This window comes from Chelonia mydas, chromosome 2, assembly GCF_015237465.2.
Source record: "Chelonia mydas isolate rCheMyd1 chromosome 2, rCheMyd1.pri.v2, whole genome shotgun sequence".
NCBI classification, from domain to species: Eukaryota; Metazoa; Chordata; order Testudines; family Cheloniidae; genus Chelonia; species Chelonia mydas.
Window position 1 is genome coordinate 254,051,956 of NC_057850.1, and position 26,938 is coordinate 254,078,893.

The 26,938-nt window shown below is 45.8% G+C and overlaps 1 protein-coding gene across 1 annotated transcript in view; it reads right to left on the reverse strand.

Annotated features, from left to right (window-relative positions):
• The window catches only part of OBSCN (obscurin, cytoskeletal calmodulin and titin-interacting RhoGEF), a 281,809-nt gene that overhangs the window by 239,522 nt on the left and 15,349 nt on the right, over window positions 1–26,938 (reverse strand). The window contains exons 3-9 of the mRNA XM_043541677.1: window positions 22,369–22,629; window positions 15,854–16,156; window positions 14,768–15,034; window positions 12,818–13,093; window positions 7,850–8,122; window positions 5,120–5,395; window positions 2,311–2,586 (exon numbers count right to left, since the gene is read on the reverse strand). Coding sequence (XP_043397612.1) covers window positions 2,311–2,586; window positions 5,120–5,395; window positions 7,850–8,122; window positions 12,818–13,093; window positions 14,768–15,034; window positions 15,854–16,156; window positions 22,369–22,629 — 1,932 coding nt within the window. The remainder of the gene's footprint in view (window positions 1–2,310; window positions 2,587–5,119; window positions 5,396–7,849; window positions 8,123–12,817; window positions 13,094–14,767; window positions 15,035–15,853; window positions 16,157–22,368; window positions 22,630–26,938) is intronic.

A 26,938-nucleotide genomic window follows, 5' to 3' on the forward strand; every position in this document is an offset into this window, starting at 1 on the left:
AAGGGTCATGGGTTCCAAAACTCTGTGAATTGAGAGAGGCTGGGAACAAGTATTAATACTTGGTGGCATGGGCCCCTTGGTGAGGGCTTTACATGCTAATCACACTTCCTCCTCTCTCTACTGTGGAATATCAGAGCCAATTTTGCTTCCATGAGGACTCTAGTTACAGGCTGCTGAGCTCACTTTGGGCTAATGGTGCACTAGCACTGAGGCTCCCCTACTACAAGCTGAATTCACCAAAGAGCTGAACTGACTAAGAGCTGAAATCACTGAGTGTTGTGTTAAGTAGTGGGGGAGCCTGAAGATATATTGTGGAGCAGTTTGCGGGAGGGCTGGAGTGCCTTGTGGACAGGCTGGCGGAGCAGTTCATAGGACGGCGGGAGTTGCTAGTGGGATGCGGAGCGGAGCAGTTCGTGGACCAGCGGGAGCTGCTTGTGGGCCGCAGAGCGGAGCCAAGCGAAGCAGTTCGTGGGACGGCTGGTGGAGCAGTTCGTGGGATGGCGGGAGCTGCTTGTGGGCCGCAGAGCGGAGCTGAGCAAAGCAGTTCGTGGAGCAGCTGGCGGAGCGGAGCAGAGCTGTGGGGCTATGGAGCTGTGGGGCGGTCAGCTTCAGATCATGTAAGGTGCCCCTTACTTCTCTCTCCCCCCACCCATCTCCACCCAGGTTGGGAGGTAAAGCTCTGCAGATAAACTTTCGAACTCTGGGGCTCCCCTAACCAGGGACAGAGACTTTTGGGTCATTGGACTTTTGGGACTTTGGGTGATTTGGGGTTGCTGGACTCAAGAACCAAAGGGAAAGGGCATGCCCCAATTTGCTTGGGGTGGATTTTTTGCTCATGGGTTGTGTTATGAAACCTGTTGGTGGTGTTTCCCCAACATAATGCCACATTGTTTCTCTCTGTTATTAAAAGACTTTTTGCTACACTCAGACTATGTGCTTGTGAGAGGGGAAGTATTGCCTCTTGGAGGCGCCCAGAGGGGGTGGTATATATTTGTCCCAGGTCACTGGGTGTGGGCTCGAGCCGGTTTTGCATTGTGTTATTGGAATGGATCCCCTAGATATTGAACCCGGCCCTTGTCGCTGCCAACTCTGACGGACAGAAGGGTTACACTCAAAACTTTCCACTGAACTGTTTTATGAAAACAAAATTCAGCATCAGGGATTGTTTGCTGTTGTCATTATTTGGCAATCATGGCGTGGGGCTCCAGAGGCTTCTGGAACAGCAAAAAGCTGGAGAATATCGGCAGGTGCTCGATCAAACCGCAAGATGTTCCCATCACTTCCACCCAATTGAATCTTATTTTCAGTTTATTTTGAAATGGCTCAGGATAGGTCAGGCCTGAGCTGCTATTTACTGGACATCTGAACCGCTTGCAAAATGATTAAGATACCAAAAGAAATCCCATCACTGTCAGAGTGACAGAAAAATCTAGTTCCTAAAACGTCCTGAGCCTCAAAATCAAAGGAGGTTTGAAAGAGAAAAGTCTGCTTGGGTCATTGCTTGTTGTTCCAAGAACAGAGCTGACCTTGTACAGACACCTTCTCTTAAGATTCCCGTGGGTCCCAGATCCATTTAGAGAACACGCTCAATGCCACCGTCACTGGATGAAAGGAGGGCTGGGAGGAGAGCTGGATGAAAGATGTGCTTTCACGTGTTTGTGAAATCCAACTCACTGTTCATTCCAGCCACACACACATTTCCATTTTTGTTCACTTTGCCACACACTTGAGGACTTGGGGAGGGGATTTTTTGAACACAGTGTGCAAAATATGTATTTTTTGCACACAGTATGTGTGTGCAAATGAGTATGTCTACTGCTGATCTGTTTGCCCTGCCAACCTGTAGGTGCCAGCTGTGTGTGTCTGTGTCTTCGGATGATTTTGTTGGTGTTGGTCCTGCTTTGAGCAGGGGATTGGACTAATATTTTATGATTCTATGAGAGGGAGGCTATTATGAGGAGGAAGGAAGAGAGAACAAAACAGGAGAGCTAGTGATTTTCAGGCTGAGCAGCAGTGGGGAGGACAGGGTAGATTACTGCGTGATTGTGTTGGACGTGCTTAAACTGCTTTTCCTGATGACATTTTATACACGTTCCAGTCCCAGAATCTGAACCTCAGGAGACCTGCAGAGACCTTGTGTCTCCAGACTAGCCCCAAGTCTGGTCCAGCTTTCCCCAGCCTCCATGGCAGTACAGCTCAAAGCAAGAACAGAAGGAGATGAAATAATCCGTTTTATCATGTCAGCAGAGAACATGAGAAAAGACCCAGAAAGAGAAGTCAATGAAATACAAATCAGAGCATCTTCCTCACCTGTGATGATAACTTTGAAGGTCAGTTTCTGGCCTGCGGCCTCACAGGTGTACTCTCCAGCATCCTTCTTCTCCACCTGCTCCACGATCAGACGCCGGGATTTGCCCTCAGACTCCACCTTGAATTTCTTGCTGGGGGTGATCAGTTTCCCATCCTTGTACCACCTCACTTCAGTCTTGGCCTGAGTCACCTCACAGCTAAGGGTGGCACTCTCTGTCAGGGCGGCCTTCACCTCCTTCTGCACCTTCTCTTTGTTTGAAAACACCTCTTCCATCTCTGCAAGATGGAAACACAGTGACGTATGTCCTTTTGCAGTCTCCTATCAAGGGGCTTAGGTGACGTTCCCCGTATCACTATAATATTTTAGCACCTCAGGAACATTAATGACTGCACCCTCATAACAGCCGTCTGAGATAAGGAGGTATCTTTGTTCCCATTTTACGGATGGGGAAGTGAGACATCGAGAGAGGAATATCTCAGTCACATGGGAAGTCTCTTGCAGAGCTAGGAATGGAACCAAGGTCTACTGATTCCCAACCCAATGCCTTCACCCCAAGACCATCCTTCCTTCCCAACAAAAACCTATCCTCTAAAGCTGCTGTAGGTTGGTGCACCAAATGTCCATAAAGAGAGATCACGTGATGACCCTGACTGATCACCACCACACTGCACTTTAGTCCAAGGATCACACAGTTTCACAGACATTAACAGCTAGGCTTTGCTGTCAGTTACCCGGGTATAAATCTGGAGCAGCAGTGGGCAAACTACGGCCCGGGGGCCACATCCAGTCCTCCAGACATTTTAATCTGGCCCTCGAGCTCTTGATGGAGAGTGGGGTCCAGGGCTTGCCCCGCTCTGGCGCTCCAGCCGGAGAGTGGGGCCCGGGGCTTGCCCCGCTCTGTGCAGCTCCCAGAAGGAATAGCATGTCCTCCCTCTGGCTCCTACACGTAGGGGCAGCCAAGGGGCTCCGCATGCTGCCCCCACTCCCACAGCTCCCATTGGCCGGGAACCACGGCCAATGAGAGCTGCAGGGATGGTGCTTGCAGACAAGGCAGCGCACAGAGCCGCCTGGCCGTGCCTCCACATAGGAGCCAGAGGGGGGACATGCCGCTGCTTCTGGGAGCTGCTTGAGGTAAGCGCCGCCCGGAGACTGCACCTCTGACCCCCTCCAGTGCCCCAACCCCCTGTCCCAGCCCTGATCCCTCTCTCACCCTCCAAACCCCTCAGTCCCAGCCCAGAACATCCTCCTGCACCCCCAACCCCTCATCCCCAGCCCCACCCCAGAGCCTGCACCCTCAGCCGGAGCCCTGACCCCCTACCCCCACACCCCAACCCTCTGTCCCAGCCAGGAGCCCTCTCCCACACCCTGAACTCCTCATATCTGGTCTCATCCCAGAGCCTGCACCCCCAGCCGGAGCCCTCACCGCCTCCTGCACCCCAACACCCAATTTCATGAGCATTCATGGCCCGCCATACAATTTCCATACCCAGATGTGGCCCTCAGGCCAAAAGTTTGCCCACCCCGATCTAGAGTAATTCCACTGACTTCTTCCAGCACCTACATGTTCCTTGGTGGCTTCCCATCCAAACACTGCCCTGTCTTAGTCCTGATTAGCTTGCGGATAGCTTTGCAGCAGGTGCCTTCCTGCCTCCTAGTTGTCAAAACTGGAACAGTGAGCAAGAGACTGTTTGGAACCAATGGAGGATTTCAAAGGACAGCAAAGCAAGACGACGCCCACAATAAACACAAATGCTAGAACCTCAGAATTATGAACATCAGAGTTATGAACTGAGCGGCCAAGCACACCTCTCATTTGGAACAAGAAGCACACAATCAGGCAGCATCAGAGACACAAACACACTCAAAAGCAAATGGTACAGTACTGTGTTAAATGCAAGCCACTAAGAATAAAGAGAAAGTTAAAAAAAAAATTTGACAAGGTAAAGAAACTTTTCTGTGCTTGTTTCTTTTAAATTAAGATGGTTAAAAGCAGCATTTTTCTCTGCATAGTAAAGTTTCAAAGCTGTATTAAGTCAATGTTCAGTTGCAAACTTTTGAAACCCGAACGTTTTGTTGAGAGTTACGAACATTTCAAAGTTACGAACAACCTCCATTCCCGAAGTGTTCGCAACTCTGAGGCTCTACTGTACTTCTTAGCACTCACAACCCCAGACAAAGCCCCGTCAGCTTCAAGATCCTGTTCAAAACTGCTTTTCGCAAACCTATGCACCAGACCCAGCCCATCTCACAGACTCTTTCTCTCTTTGCTATAAGTGTTTTCCACTCCTTGCCTAGCATCAAATTCCTCTTGTCACTACACACAACCAGTTCATCAATGCTGCAAAAACCAGCTCCTCTTGCCATTTGGAAGAGCCTTTCTGTGTCACTCCACCTCACTGATTCCCATCTGGTTCCAGAGCTCTGCTGCAAACGTCCCTCGTTGCTTTTATCTGCATCTCTGTTTCTCTCTCTCACCCACTCCTGACTCTCTGCTATCATTTTGTGTTTTAATTCTGTGGACCTGATGTTGCAGGTGTGATGGCCTCTAATTTTACAGATGCAATGGTGCAGGCAGGTTGCTAGATATCCAAGAGCTACCTTCTGCAGCCACAACATGTTGCACGTGCAATTATTTGTGGACACACAATTGCACTTTCAAAAGCAGAGGCAGGTTTCAGGCTTAGCTGAAAATCAAGCCCTGTGGCAGAGTTATTTACCCCGAAAAGTGTTTGGGGATGAACCTTAGATGCAAGACACTATCCAGGATTAAGTATTTTATTGCTCCTGAGATTTCATGCATCCGCTCACCTTTGACTTTAACCTGGAATGTTACTTTGTCATCCTTAGATTCACAGGTGTAGCTCCCTTGGTCGTGCTGTGTTACATTCTTGATGATGAGCTTTCGGTCTGTTCCCTGAGAGGTGACTGTCATTCTCTGGTCCTGCTTAACCTCAGTTTGATCCTTCTTCCACACAACAGCTCCACTGGCCACCGACACCTCACACGCCAGCTCTAGACCCTCAGAAGGACTGACTGAAATTTCTGGCATTGCTTTAGGCTTGTTGACAAACTTAACAACTTCATCTAAAAAGAAGAAGGAAAAGTAGTTTGTGCCCCTCCATTAACCTAGAGCAACATAAGAACAATCCAGTTACACCCTGGCATGATTTCAATGTTAGTGACCTCCAGGGCCCGGTGTTCCATCTATGGAAGAATTTACATTTGTAACTTGATTGTGTTTCATTCCCCTCTAGTAGCAGGTTCACAGATGATAACAGCCAACTACAGCTACCCACTAGTGGAATTTCTCCTTTAGCTCAAGTGTTAGAGGTCTGTGCTAATGGTCCCAAATTCAAACCCTTCTGATGACCACTCCAGGGAGTTACTAAAAATGGATTCCCCGACTTCCATGGGAGCTGTGTATACACTAACCATGTGCAGAATCTGGTGCTATGTATTTCAGCCTAATGCAGGAAGGATGAGTATGGTTACAGAATGTAAAGACAACATGGTTGTCACTAAGGGAGTTGCATATGAGTGTAGCTGAGGGCAGAAGTTGATAGGAGTGTCATATGTAAGACATGGGGGGTAATTGGAAGGGACCTTCTACTTGGCACTGGTGAGGCCTCAGCTGGAGTACTATGTCCAGTTCTGTGCACCAGACCTTAGGAAAGATGTGGACAAACTGGGGAGAGTTCAGAAAAGAGCAATAGACATGATAAAAGGTTAAGAAAACCTGACCTGTAAGGAGAGATTAAAAAATTGGACATGTTTAGTCTTGAGAAAACAAGAAGCCAGTCCATGGAAATAATAACATTTTTCTGTGTGCATTTAATGGCGTTTTCCTTTATCTCAAATAGTAGAGGCCTGTACACTGGCACTGAAGGTTATGGTTCAAACCGGACTAATGATCCAGGTTGGGGGTTACTACAATGAGGGCTGTAGTTTTCGGGTTTTTGCCCCCAGGGGTTAACATTAAAGTGAAGATGACATAGGTGGCACTGAGCTGCATGGAGATAAGCACCTTATAGATTAATCTAGGAACAAACATGTATGACACATCCTATTGCTCATGCTAACAAGCAACAGTGAGTGTAACATGTATTTCATACCATGCACTCAATCAAGCTAGCCTGCTGCAGAGTAAGTTGATGGCTGTCAGTGATAAGTAACCTTAGTTTAACATTACATATTATTCTGCAGCACCTGTTGCTTTAGGTCGCCAAGTATCCCAAGGACAACTAAGATGATACACCCATGCCAACCATTTCTATAGCACCAAGGAACAAACATTTCTGTTAAAACTTATCTACCATTAGGAGTAATCTATTTTAACAAGAATTATTTGACTATGGAATAATAGTTTCATTGGAGTCCTGGCATTAAAGGTTTATGGGGAACATTCACTACCACAAAGGTAGCTTATTTCCCAGTCTTAGTTCTGGCCCCTTGCCTAGCCATGCTTCTGATTAGCACTCTGGACAATTTTTTATTATGAAACGTGAAACCTGTCTGGTTTAGGGTTTTCTTAGCCGCCTGAAACTCAGACCATTTGCCAAAAAGTTCACTGAGGTTTCCAAATCTTTTGATAATCGTGGGTAGAGTTTGCCTGAGCCAGGCTACAACTTCTGGTGGAAACAATGTGAAATTCAGTAGTTTTGACCATGACCAAATGAAACTTGGTAGTTTCAAGGTTTGAGATTTTGGAATCATTTGAGGATGAAGCTCAAAGCAAAATCCAGTGAACCAAATCTAGAAAAACTTCCCACCAATCCCTGTGTGCGGAGTCGCCTGGATTTCACAGAGCATGTCTCCTCAATACCATTAGCTCTGAAAATAAGAACGGACATACTGGGTCAGACCAAAGGTTCATCTAGCCCAGTATCTTGTCTTCCAACAGTGGCCAGTGCCAAGTGCCCCAGACGGAATGAAGAAAACAGGTCATCATCAAGTGAGCCATCCCCTGTCCAGCTCTGGACTGGAATACATCAGTTCTAGGACTCCCCCTCATTCGGCCTGAGGGGCATGCACTCTCCCTTAGTAGCTTGACCTATCCCAGAAGTAATGACTCACACTCAGAGACCACAAACGTTCCACAGGAGCACAGAACTTGAGTTTAACTGGACACCAAGGCTTTCTCAGAAGGTAGCCCAAGACTTTCAAACCCCCTCTCACAGGAGGGAGCTCAAAGGGAGCGTAAATTGTTGAGGCAATGTGCTCTAGATGGGACCAAACTACAGGATTCAGACCCAGATCCAGATGCAAACCTGTCCAAAGTTTGGGGTGTTTAGATCTGTGGTTTTGGCTTGGGCCCATCTCTAGTCATTCCACTAGTGACCTGAATATTACTATTATTGTTGTTTACGTGTATTGCAGATGTGCCTAGAGATCGAGGCCTCACTGTGCTACATGCTCTACACACATAAAGATGGCAGCCTCTGTCTCAAAGAGCTCACAATCGAAGTGATAATATTCCTACATGAGCCAGGACTTCAGTACCCAACATAAGCCCTGCTCACACGTGCCTCATGAACTCACCTGAGACCTTTAAATTGAAAACTAGAGTGTCCTCTCCAACTTTGCACATGTACGTTCCCTCATCTTCTTTCGTTACAGCTGAGGCGATGAGCTTGTGCAGCTTTCCATTATCCTCCAGGGTGAATTTCTTTGTGCGTCTGATTTCTTTGCCGTCTTTGTACCACTGCACCATGACATTGGCTTCAGAGGTCTCAGAAACAAATTCGGCCTGTTTTCCGGAGATGGCGATGACAACACCACCAGCTTTCTCTTTGTTTGTGAAGTGCACGAGTGCTGAAACAGAATGGCAAATGGCACTAGTAAGGAACTGGGTCCATATTGTCAGTTCATCTATCCATACAGCCAGTTACATATGCTTTAATTAGAAATCACAGAATTATAGAAAAGCAGGGCTGGAATGGACCTCGAGAGGTCATCCTGGCCATCCCCCCACTGCACTTAGGATCTAGTAGGTTGCTCCTGGATTCCTGTTTTGGCTAATTACCTCAAATTGTTATTTTAGAACCTGATCCAGGAAGCCTTTGTCATATGCTTTATTTGTGCAAGCAGCTCTGCTAAGTCAATGGGACTACTCAGGTGAATAAGGACAGTTTGTGTAAGTAAAGGCTGCCTTAGAATGTACCCTACATTTGGGACTATGAATAAGAATTTCATGTTTCAACAGTGGGTGATTTTCAGTTATCATCCAAGATGCTAACCTGCAAAATAATCTTCATGAGGCAGGAAGGAAAGAATGGAAGAAAGAGAGGAAGAGAGAATGAACAAATATTAGGGGAAACATTGAGGCTTATTAACTCACTGTATTTATCTAGATAGCAAATAATTGTACCTTACAAGATATTTAAATGTAATCTGGATAATTTGAGTTGCACTGTACTATAAATCTACAGAATTACCAACACCCTATAAAAATGAAAAGACATCCCTTACAGGAAACTAACTAGAACACAAAAGAATTAAAGTAACTCAGTGTTATACTAATTTGTAGTGGAATTATCAATTCACGAGTATAACCTCACCCCATTCAAGGTGTAGATCCAAATACACAATGGCAGCAATAATTATTAACTCAAAATATGTGCCTAAAGACATAATACCATTTATTCCAAGTAATGGAATTAATGTCCTAAAATTCTGCCATGTCATTTTTAAAAAGTACAGCAAAAGTTTAAATCTGCTTGTTGGTCCAGTATGATCAAAGCTACTCTGACAGAAGTATACATATATATGGTTTTACCCTTAATTTAAAGAAAAAAATCTGAACTACTTTTATACAGTTGTTGTGCTCTTATGTGCAGGGAAAGCAACATCGAATTGCTGGGCACTGAAGTGCTTGATACACTGTAAATAAATTCAACCCTCTTTTTACGATACTGCCAATCTTAAAAACCAAAAAAACAAAAAAAAACCTTTGTTCTTTCTAACAGAGATGAGCGTGCAGAACTTCTTTCACATCACCACTGGACAGAAGCCCAACCTCTACTATCCAAGTTACTAGTCATCCCTACTGAAAATAGCTACAGACCCTTTCAGTCACAGTCTGGAAGCCAAGAAGCTGACAATGCACCTTCCAGTCTCTCCCCAGGCTTGGAAGGGAACATTAGTGTTGCTGTCAGTTATAACTAATGGAAGTTCTCCTTTAGCAAAGGAGCGGAATTGATGCTTTGAGATCTGGGCAGCCCAGTAGTAAGGAGGGATTCCTGATAGAAACAAACTTTAAAAACTTGATTAAACAATGATGAAAATTTGATTCATGATGATTTATACTGCAGTAGCATTTAAGAATCCCTAACAGGGATCAGGGCCAATCATACTAAGGAACTGCACAAACAAGTAAAACAAAGATAATCGCTGTCCCAAAGCTCTCACAATCTAGGATTAAGACTACACACAAGTGACTAAACAGACAAATGGGAGAATGGCTGAGAAAGGTGGGGGGTATTTTATCTGTTCTGGTTTTTCTTACAGGACTCCATTCAGTCACTAGCTTCTGGTGTAAAGACTGCTCTGGGTAAAAAAAGAATAACTACAGCAACCTAAAAGATGCCAAAGAGGATACATTTGCAGCCAAAGTGTGAGTACAGCGGGAGTTTCAAATGCAACTCCCTCAATGCAGCACCAAAAAAACATTAACCCAGACCCCTCGTTTGAGAGCTACATTTAGGTGAAAACATTTGTGAATGTCTTCCAGCTAATCCAATACAAAGCTGTGGGCAGATCTGACAGAGTGAAAAAAATATACCGAGAGAGAGGCAGGGACAGCAAGAGAATGAGAATTAAATCATTCTGCAGCCAGGTGTAGACAGCAAAAAGCTCTCCACAAATAGCTGAATTTTTGAATGAATTCTTTTTATGTGTGTTCATGCCTGTTTTGTGTTTGCTCTCTGAAGAATCTAGCAAGCGAGCATACATGTATCAGTTATGTATGTTGCTTCCTCCCATGGGCATATGAGAGTTAACAGAGACTGCAATCTCACAGGCAGGTAGAGGTGGGTGGTGGAAGGGCAGGGAATCACAGCCTGAAGGAAGTCACAGGCCAGAAAATGCTGACAAGGTTGCGGCGGGGGGGGGGGGGGATCATAGATACACACAGTTAGGAGGAGCCAATCATAGGTTGGGAGAAAGCTGGCTAGGTCCCTATTTGTGTTACTGTGCTTAATATAGGACCCTGCACAGATCACTGCTCTGCATATTCTCAGGGTCAGAGACCAAATCGTTCTATGGGATATGTACAGACTTATATTCACTGAAATCAGAGCCTGGTGTGAAAACCTGAGAGCTGAATTTGGACCTCAGCATGGGATGATGAAAGCGAAAGGATTGCACTACCAATAATAGCTGTGTAAACTGCTCCACATACACCATCAAAACAGTCAAGACTCTTCCCCCTCTGACCTCCCGCCACAAACACAGCTAACTTATCCTTCTTCTGCTCCTCCAGTCAGCTCCTCACACAACCATTCTCAGAGAAAAGGAGGAAGGCCAGGTCTGAGGCAAATGCACTGAGGGCACAGTCTTGCTGTCCTTTCTTAGGCAAAACCCACACTGGAGTCAACAGGAGTTTTGGCCAGGTTAGGTCTGCGGGATGAGGATCAGATGCCAAATGCCCTAATCCTGCCACATGAACTTTGAGTAATATAACTCCTGGTTTTGGTCTGACAACAGGCTACAATATAGAATCATAGAAGCGTAGGCTGGACGGAATCTCGAGAGGCCATCTAGTCCAGCCCCCTGCCCTTTGGCAGGATCGAGTAAACCTAGACCATCCCTGACAGGTGTTTGTCTAACCTGTTCCAAAAATTTCCAGTGATGAGAATTCAAGAGCCTCGCTTGGTAACTTGTGCCAGTGCTGAACTATCATTGTCAATACAGAGTTTTTCCTTAGATCTAAACTGAATCTCCCTGGCTGCAAACTAAGATAATTACTTCTTGTCCTACCGTTGAGGGACATGGAGGACAATTGAACATTGTCTGCTTTACAGCAACCTTTCACATATTGGACCACTGTTGTCATGATCCTCCTCAGCCTTCTCTTCTCTAAACTAAACATACCCTGTCCTTTCAACCTTTCCTTGTAGGCCAGGCTTTCCAAACTTCTTACTAGAGTTGCTTTCCTCTGGCCTCCTTCCAATTTGTTCACATCTTCCTTAAACTGGGGTGCCTAAATGGGAACACAGTCCAGTACTCCCTCTGAGGCCTCACCAGTGCGGAGTAGAAAGTACCAGTTTTTATACTGCCCGCCTTATTAGACAACTGGATGAAAATCCAGCCAGTGCAATCAGGGGATAATTTGGCCCTTTCAAGCCAGCTCCAGCTCTCATAGAAGTCAATGGAAACACTCCCATTGACAGGTTGACTGAGCCTTAAGTTTCCCTGAGGAGGCTGAAGATTTGTAAACACTAGGCCTATATCCACTAATGTTATGCAGCGGGTCAAAGGCTACATGGTAGGGGCTGAATGTTAAAGCAGACATGTAACCAACATGCCTGTTAAATGAACAGGAAGCAAACCATAGGAAGGAGTGCAGCAGGGGATTCCCATGAGCTGAAGGACAATACGAGCATGTGAAGACAAGCTGAACTTTTCTTACCTGTACAAAGCTTGGCAAACACCAAATAATAAACAGTTATGAGACTTTGCCTTTCTATTGTGCCTTCCATCTGAGTGCTTTACAAACACTAAAGGATCAAGCCTTACAGCTCCCCACACCTCTTCTTATCCTCCATGTACTCAGAGCAGACATTGGGTCCCAGAGGGCCTGACTCCATTCACTTTAACTAAATTTGGATCAGTCCCTAAGGGTATGTCTACACTGCAGTAAAACACCCATGGCTTGCCCATGTCAGCTGACTTGGGCTTGCAGGGCTCAGGCTGGTGGGCTATAAAATTGCAGTGTAGACATTCAAGCTCGATCCGGAGCCCAGCCTCTGGGACCCTCCTCCCTCACCGGTTTTCAGAGCCTGGGTTCCAGCCCAAGCATCTACACTCCAAGCCCTGGGAGCCCAAGTCAGCTGACACAGGCCAGCTGTGGGTGATTTATGGCAGTGTAGACATACCCTAAGTGATGTGACCAAAGTCACACAGTGAATCTGTGTCTCTGGCGGGAATAGAGCCCATGTCTCCTAACTACCTGGCTGGTTTCTTAACCCAAGACCATCTTTTCCTTTCCTATAGCCCAGGCTCACTCAGCTACACCAAGCTCCAGCTGACTTTCTCATCCGCTTTCCGGGACACGAAGCAGGATGGATGATATGGCAGAGCCTCTACGACTGACAGAGCTCAGGGTTTGGTGTCAGCTTCCAAATACTCCTCACCTCACACACACCACCGCTCTCTAGGGAGGTACTTCTGCTTCCTATTGGAGCGGTGGGTGTCACTAACTTCTGTGAGCTCCCTTTCTGTCACATAAAGACCACACTGGCTGGGGGCAGGCCATTCACCAGGAACTGCCCAGCCAAAGTCACGCACCTTTCACTGAGAGTTGATAGACTATTTCATCCCCTTCACAGACACATTCATAAACGCCAGCATCCTCTGCTGTGATGTTGTGAATTTTCAGGATGCGTTTCTTCTCTGCTGTTTTCAATTCGTATTTTGGACTGGCCTGGATTTCCTTCCCATTCTTCATCCACTTCACGGAAGCTGCCACATCTGATAGCTCCGCCCAAAGCTGTGCCTCCTCACACAGCCGAACAGACACCTTTTCTGTGTCTCCACTCTTGTTGGTGATTCTTACTGCAGCAGCTGGGAGGGAGGGAGGGAGGGAGGGAGGGAGGGAGGGAGAGAGAGAGAGAGAGAGAGAGAGAGAGAAAGGAAGAAAGAAAGAAAGAAAGAAAGAAAGAAAGAAAGAAAGAAAGAAAGAAAGAAAGAAAGAAAGAAAGAAAGAAAGAAAAGCTTGCTCTTATATCATACTCTCTCACATATATGTCTGTGTTAGGTTGCAAGCTCTCCTCAGAAGGAACCTGGGTCCAGATCTTGGTCTCACTCCAGTGTAAATACGGAGCAACTCCATTTACTTCAGTGGACTTGGTCTGGATTTATACTGGTGTCAATGAGATAAGAATCTGTACCCTAATTTTTATGCCTTGTAGAGCACCATATACGATGCTATCTCCAAAATCTCATCATCAATTACACACATCTCTGAGCACTGAAGCCGTGGTTTTAAACCTTTTTCCCCAATGGAAGTCTTCCACAGGCAACTTGAATTCACATTAGACACTAAAGCAGCCAGTGCCTCTCCCTGTAGGCTGGGATATTAAACCAGTCACAGAAGAAACTCATGGTTGGCTCAGCCCTGTTCACACCCAAGACAAGAGAAGAAATCCAGCAGAGTTCAATAAGAATCAGAATGTATAAATAAGAGTATAATTTTCCCCCCAGGTAAATATTTTCCCACTTTTTGACCTCTGTTCCCCCATGTCCATCTTTCCCTCTAAGGTGCAAGCGCTGGAAATGAAGTCACCTCACTTACTGCCTGCCGCCCAGTCTTAGCATCCGGCAAGCCTATATTCTGCAGCAGAGCTAAAATCAGAACTTGCCAAACTTTGTTTGCCTTAAGGGCAGGAACACCATCCTCAAACCAAGGGTCCCACCACACACCATACCCTCTCCTTGCTAAGCCACCATTCTGCTTGGGTGGCTCAATGAATAAGTTCAGGTTTTAACTTAACAAGCCATTACGTTTAACTCTGCCCTTGCACCTGGAAAACCCAGACTCTCCCGACCCCTATACTCCACCTAACATTAAAGTTCCAACATGTCTTTTTATTATTATTGTTATTTTTAAAACATTTTTGTCATTTGTCAGAACAATCGCACACAACAAATATCCTTGGGGTGAAACTGCCCTTTGGCAAGGCTGTACAAACATTTAAACCCCATTTACACCCCCATGGAAAGGCTTAAGTGGGGGTTAAGAAATGTTTAGGAAGTTACTTCTGCACTGCAGTGAATTTCACCATCAATATTTGCATTGTATGAGGCACGCAATCAGCTGTGCGCTCCCTTCTAATCATGAATACTTTAAACATTCTTCCACAGGGATTTCTCATCCAAGGGTCAACAAGCCCTTTACCAATGTCCATTAAGCTTTGCCTTGTGAAACAGGTAAGTGTTATGATCCTCATTTCACAGAGAGGGAATCTTAGGCAACTCAAGGTCACATTCTGATGCTCTTAGAAACACTGAATATTCCCTTACTCCTCAAGTCATGCCGCTGGAGTCAGTGAGGTACTACTCAGGTATCAGAATCTGGCTCTGAAAGCTTAGGTCACTTGTCTAAGGTCGCACATCAGATCAGTAATGGAGCTCGCAATAGAGCCCAGGAGCTCCAACACTCAAGCCCCTTTCTAACCACAAGACCAGCCTGCCTCCCCCTTGACTGAAGGAAGAAATGAATGAGATCCAAGTAACTACCTTTTACTTTCATCTTCGTACTGGTTTCAATGTTCTTGGCAACAAATTTCACCTCTGCTCCATCGTCATTCTTGGTGACGTTTCTTATGGTGAGGATGTGGGTGGTTTTGGTTCTCCGAATGATGTAGAGTTCACTGCTCTGTATGGCTTTGCCATTAAGGTACCAGGTGCCAGAAGAAGCAGTTGTGAGGTCAACAATAAAGGTAGCATCACCTCCTGCAGTAGCTTCAACATCAGTCAGGGGTGTTTTCACAGCCAATGCTGGTTCTGTCAGAGAAGAGCAAAACCTAAATCTGAAGCTAGAGGACACTGTGAAGAGTTGCCTCCTATGGTCCCAACTTTTCGGGGGAGAAAAAGGAAACTGAAAATAACAGACCGAAATTCCGCACCCATTGAAGGCAATGGGCATTTTGCAAGTGGAAGGGCTGCAGGATTTGATTTCTACAGAAGCAGGTCAGTGCTGTTAGGGTACAGAGATAGGGCTTGTTCCTGCAAGGGTAGAATGCTGGGCATATTTTACTTACATAGCCCTGGATTCACAAAATAATAGCACGAGGTGCCTATCAGATCCACCTTGTCACTTCGAATAAATCCTCAATACAATAGATCACCGACAAACAGCAGAGAACCCAGCAGCCCAGAAATAAAACCCAGTCCCTACATTTCTCCATAGAATTGGAAGGTTAAAAAGTGACAGAGTGGAGCAGGGTACACCAGGGAACCCGATCCTGTCTGCATGAGTGTGACTGCACAATCATCACATAAACCCCATCTAGCAGCGCGGCTGAGGTCCAAGACAGGAACACACAGCTTGCTGGCTCATGGACCTGCTCACAAGTGCCTTCAAGATCCTGTCCCTTCAGCTACAGCTCTGCATTCTAGAGAGCAAGGGCCTGAGATTCAATGCAGAGCTCTCTGCGCCTAGCACTTAACCTTGCAGGAGCTCAATGCGTAGCCCTGCTCGCACGCATCCTGGAGCGTGGCCACCTTGCCTTGCTTTGCTGTGCACACGGCAAGGACTTGCAAGATCACGGCCCTATTGTTAGTCAACTGAGTGGCCTGAATCCCCTTTTTTGCGTGGCTTACCGAGGTGCAGGGTCCCTGGGAACTCTAGGTAAGAGCTCTGCCCATAGCTGTTGACTGCAGACACGCGGAACTGGTAGTCTGCCTCTTCTGCCAGATCGCTCACTGTGAACTCTGGGGTGGGGATGTGAGATTGGTGGCATCTCATCCAGCTAAAGCCAGTCAACTTCTTACTTTCCACCAGGTAGCCATCGAGGAGAATGAATTGCTCCATTTTGGGAGGGGACCAGGCAAGCGTCACTGAGGTTTCTGTTTTATTTTTCACCACGGGGTCGGATGGGGGATGGGATGGGGGTTTTCTTGGAGCTGAAGTGCGATAAAAACACAGACAAAACCATATTACAGAATGAACACACCACAGCGCATGACAGACACGCTGGCACCTGCGCACGAGGGCTATCAGGAATCGGATTAGCATTCATACTCCTCTGCTGACGTCAATACACGGAATGTTTCAGACAGTCTTAATCCAAGATGGACAAGCAAGGGGTTTGAAGAAAAACACATCCTCAAACAGTACCGTCCTTGTACACACAATCCATGTACACACACAATGCTAGTGTCTCCCTAGACAATCACGGAGATCACTGGCCCCACACAACGCTACTGACCATCCACACACACAGCATACACAAAACAGCACTCAGTACCCCCAAAGTACTGACACCTCTAACACACACTACCATTAGACCCACACACCCAATACCAATAATCCCTATAACTACACACATCTTTCACCATCTGCTTTCCCACATACTGCCACTATCATGGACCATACACACACGCACACACAGTATCACTGGTGTCCACTGACTGTACCCCTTTTCTCTCTCACACACACAAAATATCACAGACCCAACACACACCACTAATTCCATTCCCCAAGTACACGCACAAACTACCATTGACCTTTCACACATGTACACAAATTACCATTGACTCCTACACACATACCAATACTGACCATGTAAGAGGCTTAGATGGAGCCGGTTTAACTTATTTTATTTCATTAACGCTCAGCTAGAATAATGGATCACCTGTTTAGTATCACTACACGCTGTTACCCTGGTGAGATGCATCTTAATTGGGATTCTTCAGAACATTGCTTAAATCAAACCCTTCTTCCAGCACTTCCCTCCCTGCGTTTATGCAATCCCTTTAAAGTAACAGTGGGCTGTACACCCGGTACTACCAGAAGGCTGCTGAGAATGCTGGGGAACTCCAAAAGATTCCTTCGCTGAAGGAGATGGTTGGTACATTGTACACACATAGGAGTTGGCCTTGGGGAGCTCCCTAACATAAAGTTGTTTGTTCACGATTCATCATGCTTAATTTTTCCATGGCAAATGCAGACAGCCAACTTCCTGTAAAGATTTTGGGCAGTGTAGTTTAATGGACAATTTGCTGTATTAAGCAGTACTATAAGTGGAATGACCCCATGAAGGAATTCAAAATGCAACGGACCAAAATTCCTCTCTCCGCTTCATGGGTGTAAATCCAGGATAACACCAGCAACATCCCCACAATTGCTCTGGAAGAAGAGCAGAATTTTGCCCTTTATACATACAGTGCTGCTACCCCACCAAAAAGCCGTACCTGAGGGGAAGTGATCTGTGATAAGATCAGAGAGTTGCTGATGTTACTGCTGTGTCAGCACCTCCAGCAGACGGCAGTGATATTGCATTGTAGCGGGGTGATCACCCGCTCCTGCCCGGAAGGGCTTAAAACAGCCCTGGGAGAGGGCTGGGGCAGGGGAAAAGCGGGGCTGATTGGGAGGCCACGCCCCAGACAGACCCAGCGGGCCCTATAAAAGCCAGGAACAGAAGAATTCTCCCTCTAGCTGTGGAGGGAGAAGGGCCAGGCTGCTGGGAAGCTGAGAGAGTACCTGAGGTGGAGCAGGGCTGGGGGAAGGCCAGAGGAGCTGGGGGAGCTCTGGCCTGGAAACCCCCCAGGCTGCAGGCCTAGTGGAAGGCCAAATAGGTACTGGGGTTGCAGGGGGCAGCCAAAGGTAGGCAGAGGCAGCAGGTCCAAACCCCTCTTGCCAGTGATGAGCGGCGTTTACACTGCAGTCGGCCCCAGGGAACAGGGGCTAGGTGATGACTGGCAGTGGCCACAGACTGAGGTGAGGTGGGGGTAGAGGGTTGAGGGTTCCCCAGGGAGGGGAGGCCCAGATCTGTGTGGGGTACTGCAGGTGGCAGCACCCTGGCATGAAAGGGGGCACCGAGGTCCGGGAGAGACTCAGGGCCCAGTGGCAAGCGGGACACCGGCCTGCAGAGGGCGCTCCGGAGGCTGGAACGCTAATTCCCTGGGCGACCAGCGGGAGTCACCGCCCTGCCTCATGCATCCCGTGCATAATATAGATCTATGCCACCTAGAGCAACCTGTGATGAGGGCCTGATCACTCCCTTGCACAGAGCAACATGACTTACCTAGAACCTGATCCAATAACAAAACTAAAATTTGGCCCAGATTTTCAACTGATGTAAACTGGCATCACTCCACTGACCTCAGTACCGATTTATGCCAGCCGAGGATCTGTAATTCAGCCAAGCTCAGACATTAATGCTGGAGAGACAGGATAGAGAAGACTGGGACAGAGAAAATGAATGAATAATGCCGTCTTTGGGGCACACTGTTTGTGCTGGTCTGTCACTGGTCACACATGCTTGGCCTAGCTCTGAAGTGAACACCATTTCAGAGTCTTTCCTCTGTCCTGTCTCTGACAGCCAATGATATACCAACCTCAGCACATCATGGCATCCCCATCCACATGGCCCTTTGTAACATGAGCACCCAAGAGTCAGTTACTTGCTGTTCATACCGTCCACTGCGATTTCTAAGCCATATATTTGTTTAGTAATGTATGGACAGCCAGAGCCTTGTGTGTGGAATAATCTTGAAGAACTAAAATAATTAAATAAAATCAGTACCCCCCAAATGAACACAGCTTTGCGGGAGCCTGAGTTTTTGTTCTGATGCTCTATCAGGGCATCTATGGAATCCTATCTATAGCTTTCTACTTCTGCAACTATTTGTGTACAGTAGGCTATCCGAGACTTATGTTTAAAACTTCCTTGGGTAAGCCCTGAAGTCTCTGGAGAAGGCCAAAGTCTGATCAAAATTGTTCACTACTTTAGAGGCTAAATACCTTCTGAGAGGCAGCATATCCTAGTGGTAAGAGCAGAGGTCGGCATCATTTGATATATTTGATTCCCATATCTGTCACTGATTTACTGAGTACCTTTGGGCAAGTTTCATAATCTACCCTGTGCCTCTGTTTACCCATCCACAAACTGGAGTGTAATAATAATATGATTTTTTTAAAGCACAAACCGTGGAGAATGAGAGAGGTGCATTATTCTTTTAATGAGGGCTCATAAACCAGCCAACACTACCCCAGTATGGCTCAGTGAAAAAGGTGTGAACACAGTCCCTGGGATTTTCAAATAGCTAACATGGCACTTTTCTAACACATGAAGTGTAAAAATAGGAAACCTTGGCATGATCCACTCTTCCTCCTTAGTTACATAAATATATATTCCAGTGTTATATGATACACTGTCACACTACCCATTGGGTTATTGACGATCAAACCACCTAAGTCAAAGTTCCTACTACTTTAACATTCAACTTGGGTTCAGAAGAACACTTAGCTACTGAAATCAGATCATTGGGCCTTACTGTTGTATATTTAACTTAATATATAATAGCGAGAGATATGCTTGTGGGAGGGCAGCTTCTTAAAAGTTTTCATCTCCATGGTTAACCAGCTACAATTTAATAAAATGAACAGTCATTACAGTAAGATTTTGCTTGCAGGTCATGTGATATTGCGTGCTTTGCCAGATACTGATAAACAGCTCAATAACTGTTAAAGTGCTAATTAGGGGACTGATCCTGTTTGGTTCAATGGCTCTTAGCAGCCCCACTATACAATTTGTTCCAGCGCCTCTGCTTGGGTGTTCAGTGAATGACATGCCATTAGTGGGAATGGGTCACTGTCTAGTTCCACAGCTTGAATGTTTCGGAATCTGAACTTCCCAACTTTTTAAATACTTCTCGATAAAGAATTGTGTGTCAAGTGGAGGTACTAAGGCTGGGCTAACTGCTTGAAAAGAAAAAAGCACCATCCCTTTTCCTCTCCAAATCCCTCTTTAAAACCAACCTCAAATTTTCAGGTTTTATTCCAAATTGGAACAAAAACAAATTCTGAAATCTTGAACTCCCCCATGAAACATTCTCCGCTCAGCTCTCCTCACCTGGAGCTGTTCTTGGAGAGCATCACCTTTGCCTATTCACACTCCCTGCCCACCTTCCCCACTTCTTTAGAGGCTCCAGTCAGGAATTCCAAAATTAGGGAAGGAACTGCAGGACGGCTAGGGCCACTCCCCCCATTCCTCTTATACCCTCAGAATCCTCTGCAGGGGGAGAAGGACAGAGGGACGAGCAACTCCAATGGGCACTGATCTCTAGAAGATTCAGTAGCCGGGAGGTGCCAGTCCCACAGGTGGGACTGGGCAAATACCACTCAAAGAACCACCTAAGCATTTGGGGAATAGAGTTTCTAAAGCACTTGGCCCATTTACAGTGCTCTGTAAACAATGAGCACATAGGCACTATAGGTTGCTTGTGTGAATTGCTATCTGTGTACCGATTTTTAAATGGAGAGAAGTCCCGAACCCTAGTTCTGAATCACTACCTGTAGCGGTGCAGACCCACGGCTGAGGCCGTGCTGGGAAATAGCTCTCTTGGACCACCAAGGCGCCCTTTATTAGCGATGTCTCACTCGCCGTTACTTCCACTTCGTCCACAGTCTCCACCACCTGGACCCGTGTCACTCCCGGACCGCGGTGTCCTCTTTGGGACACAGCCCTCCAGCTATGCCCCAGCCCACTGTCTCCCTCCTTTTGGGGGACAGAAGGTCCTCAGTCCCTCCACTTGCCTCAGCAGCCAACTGCAGTCTCTAGTCTAGCCCCTGACTTCAGGACAAACTGCAGTCTGGATTTAGGCCACTCTCCTCATTGGCAAGTAGGGGTAAAGGGGTGAGGGGACCCAGGCCTGCCCACTACTCTAAATCCTGGCCCAGGGACCCTATAGCTGGCAGCCACTTACTGCCCCTCCTCCTATTCCTTCTGCCGACTTTCCCTGGGCCACTTCCCCCCGTAGCCCTAGCACCGTCCCTGCCCTTGCTTCAGGGCCTCAGTCTGGCCATGGTCAGCCATGAGCTCCCCTCTTGCCCCGCTACTCTGCCCAGCACTGCAGTATCGCCGTTGCTCCTCAGCAGACAGTCTTTCCCCTTTTCCCTCCAGGAAGAGACTGCCCCTTGCTCTGCTGAGCAGCCTTTTATGTATGGGCTGCTCCAGCAAGCCTTCTCCTGACTGGCTCTCCCAATAAACCCTTTCCTGATTGGCTGGTTTCTGCGCAACCTCTCCAAGACTGCCTTAACCCTTCTCCTGCCTGTGTGGGGCAGCCACCCCACCACACCGCCATTTTGTGTTCAGTGCAGACTGTTACAGCAGAGATACACACATACACTACGCTCTCACCCTGGAACTTTTGTTCTCTCTCATTTTGATATCATAATTTAACATAAAGTTCACTTTTATGGTATAAACTCTTTGGGGCAGGCATGGGACCTTCTATTGTCTTTGTATAGCATCTAGCTTATCATGGCACTAGCAGGAAATAATTATACTGACTGAGAGTGAATTCTTGATCTCTGTGAGTAGATAATTCTTTGAAAACATCCGCTTAATGTGAAGCAGCAGCCAAGAAACTTAACAGATGTTAGGAACCACTAGGAAAGGGATAGGTAATAAGACAGTAAATATCATAATTCTACTATATAAATCCATGGTATGCCCACACCTTCAATATGGCATCCAGTTCTGGTCACCCCATCTCAAACAAGATCTATTAGAACTGGAAAAGGTACAGAGAAGGACAACAAAAATTATTAGGGGTGTGACAAAAGATTAATAAGACTGGGACTGTTCAGCTTGGAAAAGAGATGACTAAGGGAGGATATGACAGAGCTCTATACAATTATTGAATCGTAAGGAAAATGTGAATAAGGAAGTGTTATTTAGCCCTTCACAAAACACAAGAACCAGGGGTAACACAATGAAATTAGCAGGCAGCAGGTTTTAAAAAAAAAACAAAAGGAAGTACTTCTTCACACAACACACAGTCAATCCGAAAGCCAAAAGTATAACAGGGTGCAAAAAAGAATGAGATAAGTTCACGGAGGATAGGTCCATCAATGGCTATTAGTCAAGACCGTCAGGGACGCAACCCCATGCTCTGGGTGTCCCTAAGCCTCTGACTGCCAGAAGCTGGGACTGGATGACAGGGGATGGATCACTCAATAATTGCCCTGCTCTGTTCACTCCCTCTGAAATATCTGACATTGGCCACTGTCAGAGAGGCTACTGAGCTAGATGGACTGTTGGTCTGACCCAGTATGACCATTCTTATGTTCTGATGCTCACTGTAATATAGAATAAAGGAAAGCTTACTGGACACAGTGAACTGGGTAGATGTTCTGCACTCGTCTGCCAGGAATGCAATCTCCCCGGCGTCTTCCATCTTGCACTCCCGGATAATCAGTGTATGTTGCTTGCCGGATGAGGTGATGGTGATTCGGTCATTGGGTTTCACTTCTTCCATATTCTTCAGCCAGCGGATGTTCTGGCACTCGTTGTCCAGCTCCACGCAGAATATGGCTGTGTCGTTTATAGGGACCGCAGTCTTCCGTGGCAGTTTTTTAATGATGTTCCCTGTATGAAAGAAAACTACTACAGTCATAATACAGCAGACACCGAATATTGCGGTGCACAGATCAGCTAGATTAAAACAGTGCCAAAAGCTCTAACTAAGGGCTTGTCTACACTACCACCCAGATCAGCAGGCAGCGATCCATCCAGCGGGGGTCGATTTATCACGTCTAGTATAGATGCGATAAATCGACCACTGAGCGCTCTCCTGTCAACTCCGGTACTCCACCAGAACGAGAAGCACAAGCGGAGTCAACAGGAGAGCGCCAGCTATCGACTTACCGCAGTGAAGACACCACAGTGAGTAGATCTAAGTATGTCGACTTCAGCTACGCTATTCACGTAGCTGAAGTTGCGTATCTTAGATCGACCCTGCGTGGCAGTGTAGACAAGCCCTCAGTCACAACATATGGCTTCGATATAGGAATAATTGAGTGAGGTTCTATGGCCTGTGTTATGCAGGAGGTCAGACTAGACGGGAACATAGGATCGAAAGGGACTTCCTGGGTCATCAGTTCTACTCACCTGCTATTGCAGGCAACCCCATCATATAATCCCATTGATAAATTTACCAAACTCCATCTTAAAATTAGCTAGCTTGTTTGCCTCCACTCCTCCTATTGTGAGGCTGTAGCAAATAGTTCCTATAGACAACAATCCTGAATTGCCAGGGGAGGTAGGGTTCACTATGGCTAAGGATATGATTATGCCCTGGTGCACCCTGTCATGGAACCCGTTAATTTTGCCATGTATTTCAACTCAACCATGAAAGGTCACCACGATCACGGAACTGTGAATTTTGCCATGGATATGGATCCTGCTACCCCGCATTAACAGTTTGTTAGTTCACTTCCATCGGCTGTTGCGTATGAACAGTTTATTAGTTGCTTTGATCCAGTCCCACTCATAGACTATAAAGCCAGAAGGGATCATCATGATCATCTAGTCTGACATCCTGTGCATTGTAGACCACAGAACCTCACCCACCCATTCCTGTAGTAGGTCCATAACCTATGGCTTAGTTAGTGAAGTCTTCAAACCTTGATTTAAAGAATTAAGTTACAGAGACTCCACCATTTACTCTAGTTCAAACCAGCAAACGACCCGTGCTCCACGTTGCAGAAGAAGGTGAAAAAACCCAGGGTCTCTGCCAATCTGACCTGGGGGTAAATTCCTTCCCAGCCCCAAATATGGTGATCAGTTAAACCCTGAGCATGTGGGCAAGATCCACCAGCCAAACACCTGGGAAAGAATTCTCTGTAGTAACTCAGAACCCTCCCCATCTAGTGTCCTTTCTCCACCCATTGCAGATATTTGCTAACAGCAGTTGTGGATGGGCCTTATGCCATTGTAGAGTCTCATCACACCATCCCCTCCATAAACTTATCAAGCTCAATCTTAAAACAAGTTAAGCTTTTAGCTCCCACTTCTCCCCTGGGAAGGCTGTTCCAGAACTTCACTCCTCTGATGGTTAGAAACCGGCATCTAATTTCAAGCTTAGATTTATAGATGGCAGTTTATATCCATTTATTCTTGTGTCAGCATTGGCTCTTAACTTAAATAACTTCTCTCCCTCCCTGGTATTTATCCCTCTGAGGTATTTATAGAGAGCAATCCTATCTCCCCTCAGCCTTTGTTTGGTTAGGCTAACCAAGCCAAGCTCCTTAAGTCTCCTCTCGTAAGGTAGGTTCTCCATTCCTCTGACCATCCTAATAGCCCTTCTCTGCACCTGGTCCAGTTTGAATTCATCTTTCTTAAACCATGGGAAGACTAGAATTGCACACAGTATTCTTGATGAGGTCTCATTAATGTCTTGTATAATGGTAATAACACTTGCCTATCTCAACTGGAAATACCTTGCCTGAGCTATCCCAAGATTGCATTAGCTTTTTTCATGGCCACATCACATTGGTGGCTCATAGTCATCCAGTGATCAACCAACACAACCAGGTCTTTCTCCTCCTCTGCCATTTCCAACTCATACTTTCCCAGCTTATAGCAAAAATTCTTGTTGTTAGTCCATAAGTGCACGATCTTGCACTTTGCACTATTAAATTTCATCCCATTTCTATTACTCTAGTTTTCAAGGTTATCCATATCTTTTTGCATGATATTACAGTCCTCCTCCATACTGGCAATACCTCCCAACTTTGTCTCATCTGCAATTGTATTAGCACATGCCTACATTTTGTATCAAGGTCATTAGTAAAAGTATTAAATGCAGTTGGTCCCAAGACCGATCCTTGAGGAACTCCAGCCCGACAGTTCACCTTTCAGCATGACCTGTTATAGTCTCCCCTTTAACCAGTTCCTTTCCCACCTTTTGAATCTCATATTAAAGCCCCATCTTCTCCAATTTAACTAATAATTTCCCATGTGGAACTATATCAAATGCTTTACTGAAAGCCAAGTAGATTAGATCTACTGCGTTTCCTTTGTCTAGAAAAATCAGTTATTTTCTCAAAGAAAGAGACTGGGTCAGTCTAGCATGATCTATCTTTAGTAAACCATATTATATTTTATCCCACTTACCATTTACCTCTATGTCCTTAACTGCTTTTCTTTCAAAATTTGTTCTGAGACCTTGCATACAATTGAGGTCAAACTAACTTGCCCATAGTTTCATGGATCACTTCTTTTCCCCTTTCTTAAATATAGGTACTATATTCACAATCCTCCAGTCACAGTGTTGACCCTTCCAAATTTATGGATTCATTAAAAATCCTTTCTATTGGGCTTGAAATGTCATGTGCCAATTCCTTAATATTCTTGGAGGGAGATTATCTGGGCCCTCCAATTTGGGCTCATTAAAGCTGTTTGAGTTTGACATCCACCTCCTTCCATATTCTTGTTCCATTAGCCATCCTGCCACTGCCCCAAGCTCCTCATTACGCTTATTAAAAACTGAGGCAAAATATTAGTGTAGGTGTTGGGCCCCTCCGAGATTATTTTTAATCTCCACACCATCCTCCATGTTTAGCAGTCCCATTTCTTCCTTCCTTGTTTTTCTTTTATTTATATGGCTGAAAAACCTTTTACTATTGGTTTTAATTTCTTTTGCCATGTCCAACTCTGCTTGGCTTTTGACCATTTTGACTGTTTCCCTACACTTTCTGACCTCCAAAAAGTAGCATTTCTTGCTGATCCATCCTTCCTCCATTCCTTGTAGGCTTTCTGCTTTCTCCTAATAACCTGTTTGAGATGCTTGTTCACACACTTTGTTCTGCAACCCTTTCCTATGAATTTTTTCCCCCTTGCTTGGGAGACAGGCTTCAGATAGTCCTGTTTCAAAGAAGACTTGACCAAAGTGAACTAATGAACTGTTCATATTCATCAACAGGGTCCATAAAGTTGCCATTACCATAGTTTGAAATTATTCATTTTTATTGTGACTGTGCCATGAATTATGCATAATTTTACCGTGACAAAATTGTATCCATAACCATGGCAGATCAGACAAGTACTCTATCACTAGTATTCAATATCCCATCTCTGGGATTGACCAGAATGCGAAGAATTTAGCTGGGTGTGCAATGCTGTGATATGGAGGGAAATGATCATTTCTGACTCCCACGTGAGATCGGTTTACATCCTGCAGTGTGAACTCAAGTTACTTTTGTTTGCAAAGCTGCAAATATGAATAGCTGTAACGATATTCAAGTCATGGATGGATTTTTTTTCAGAAGAGGAGAGGAGGGGTATTAATAGGGGTATCTGAAGAAGTGAGAGTTTTTACCCACAAAAGCTTATGCCCAAATAAATCAGTTAGTCTTTAAGGTGCCACCGGACTCCTCGGTATTAATAGGGTTATCTTCTTTGTCTTGTTTGCCGTACATACACCCCACTTGGGGCAATGAATACTACCGAAAGATGGATCAGATGCTCCAAAACATCTGTGTTAAAAATAACAAGCGATTTTTAAGTGTGAGGATTTCCTGGTCCTGCTTGCAAGTGAGGAGGATCTGAGGGAAGCCATGTGATATGGGTCATCTGAGTAGGTCTGCAGCCACCCACTCTAGGGTAAAGTGGGGTGAGCTGTGCCTCTCTCTTTTAGGGAGCAGCCTGCTTTGTCGCTCTCTGTTTTGGGGTTCTTGGGAGTTATTCTGAATTCTGAGAAATAAAGCATTGTAACACTGCAACCTTTCAACAAGAGTATTTATGTTTTTAATCTAACTTCTTTGTGTGCATGCCATGAATATAACACTTTTTGTCTCTAAATTTTATAATTTCACAATTAATCAAGAAATCCATAATATATTCCCAAGAGTAGGTTGTAATTTCCTTCATCAACTCCTGCATCTGTTTGGGTCAA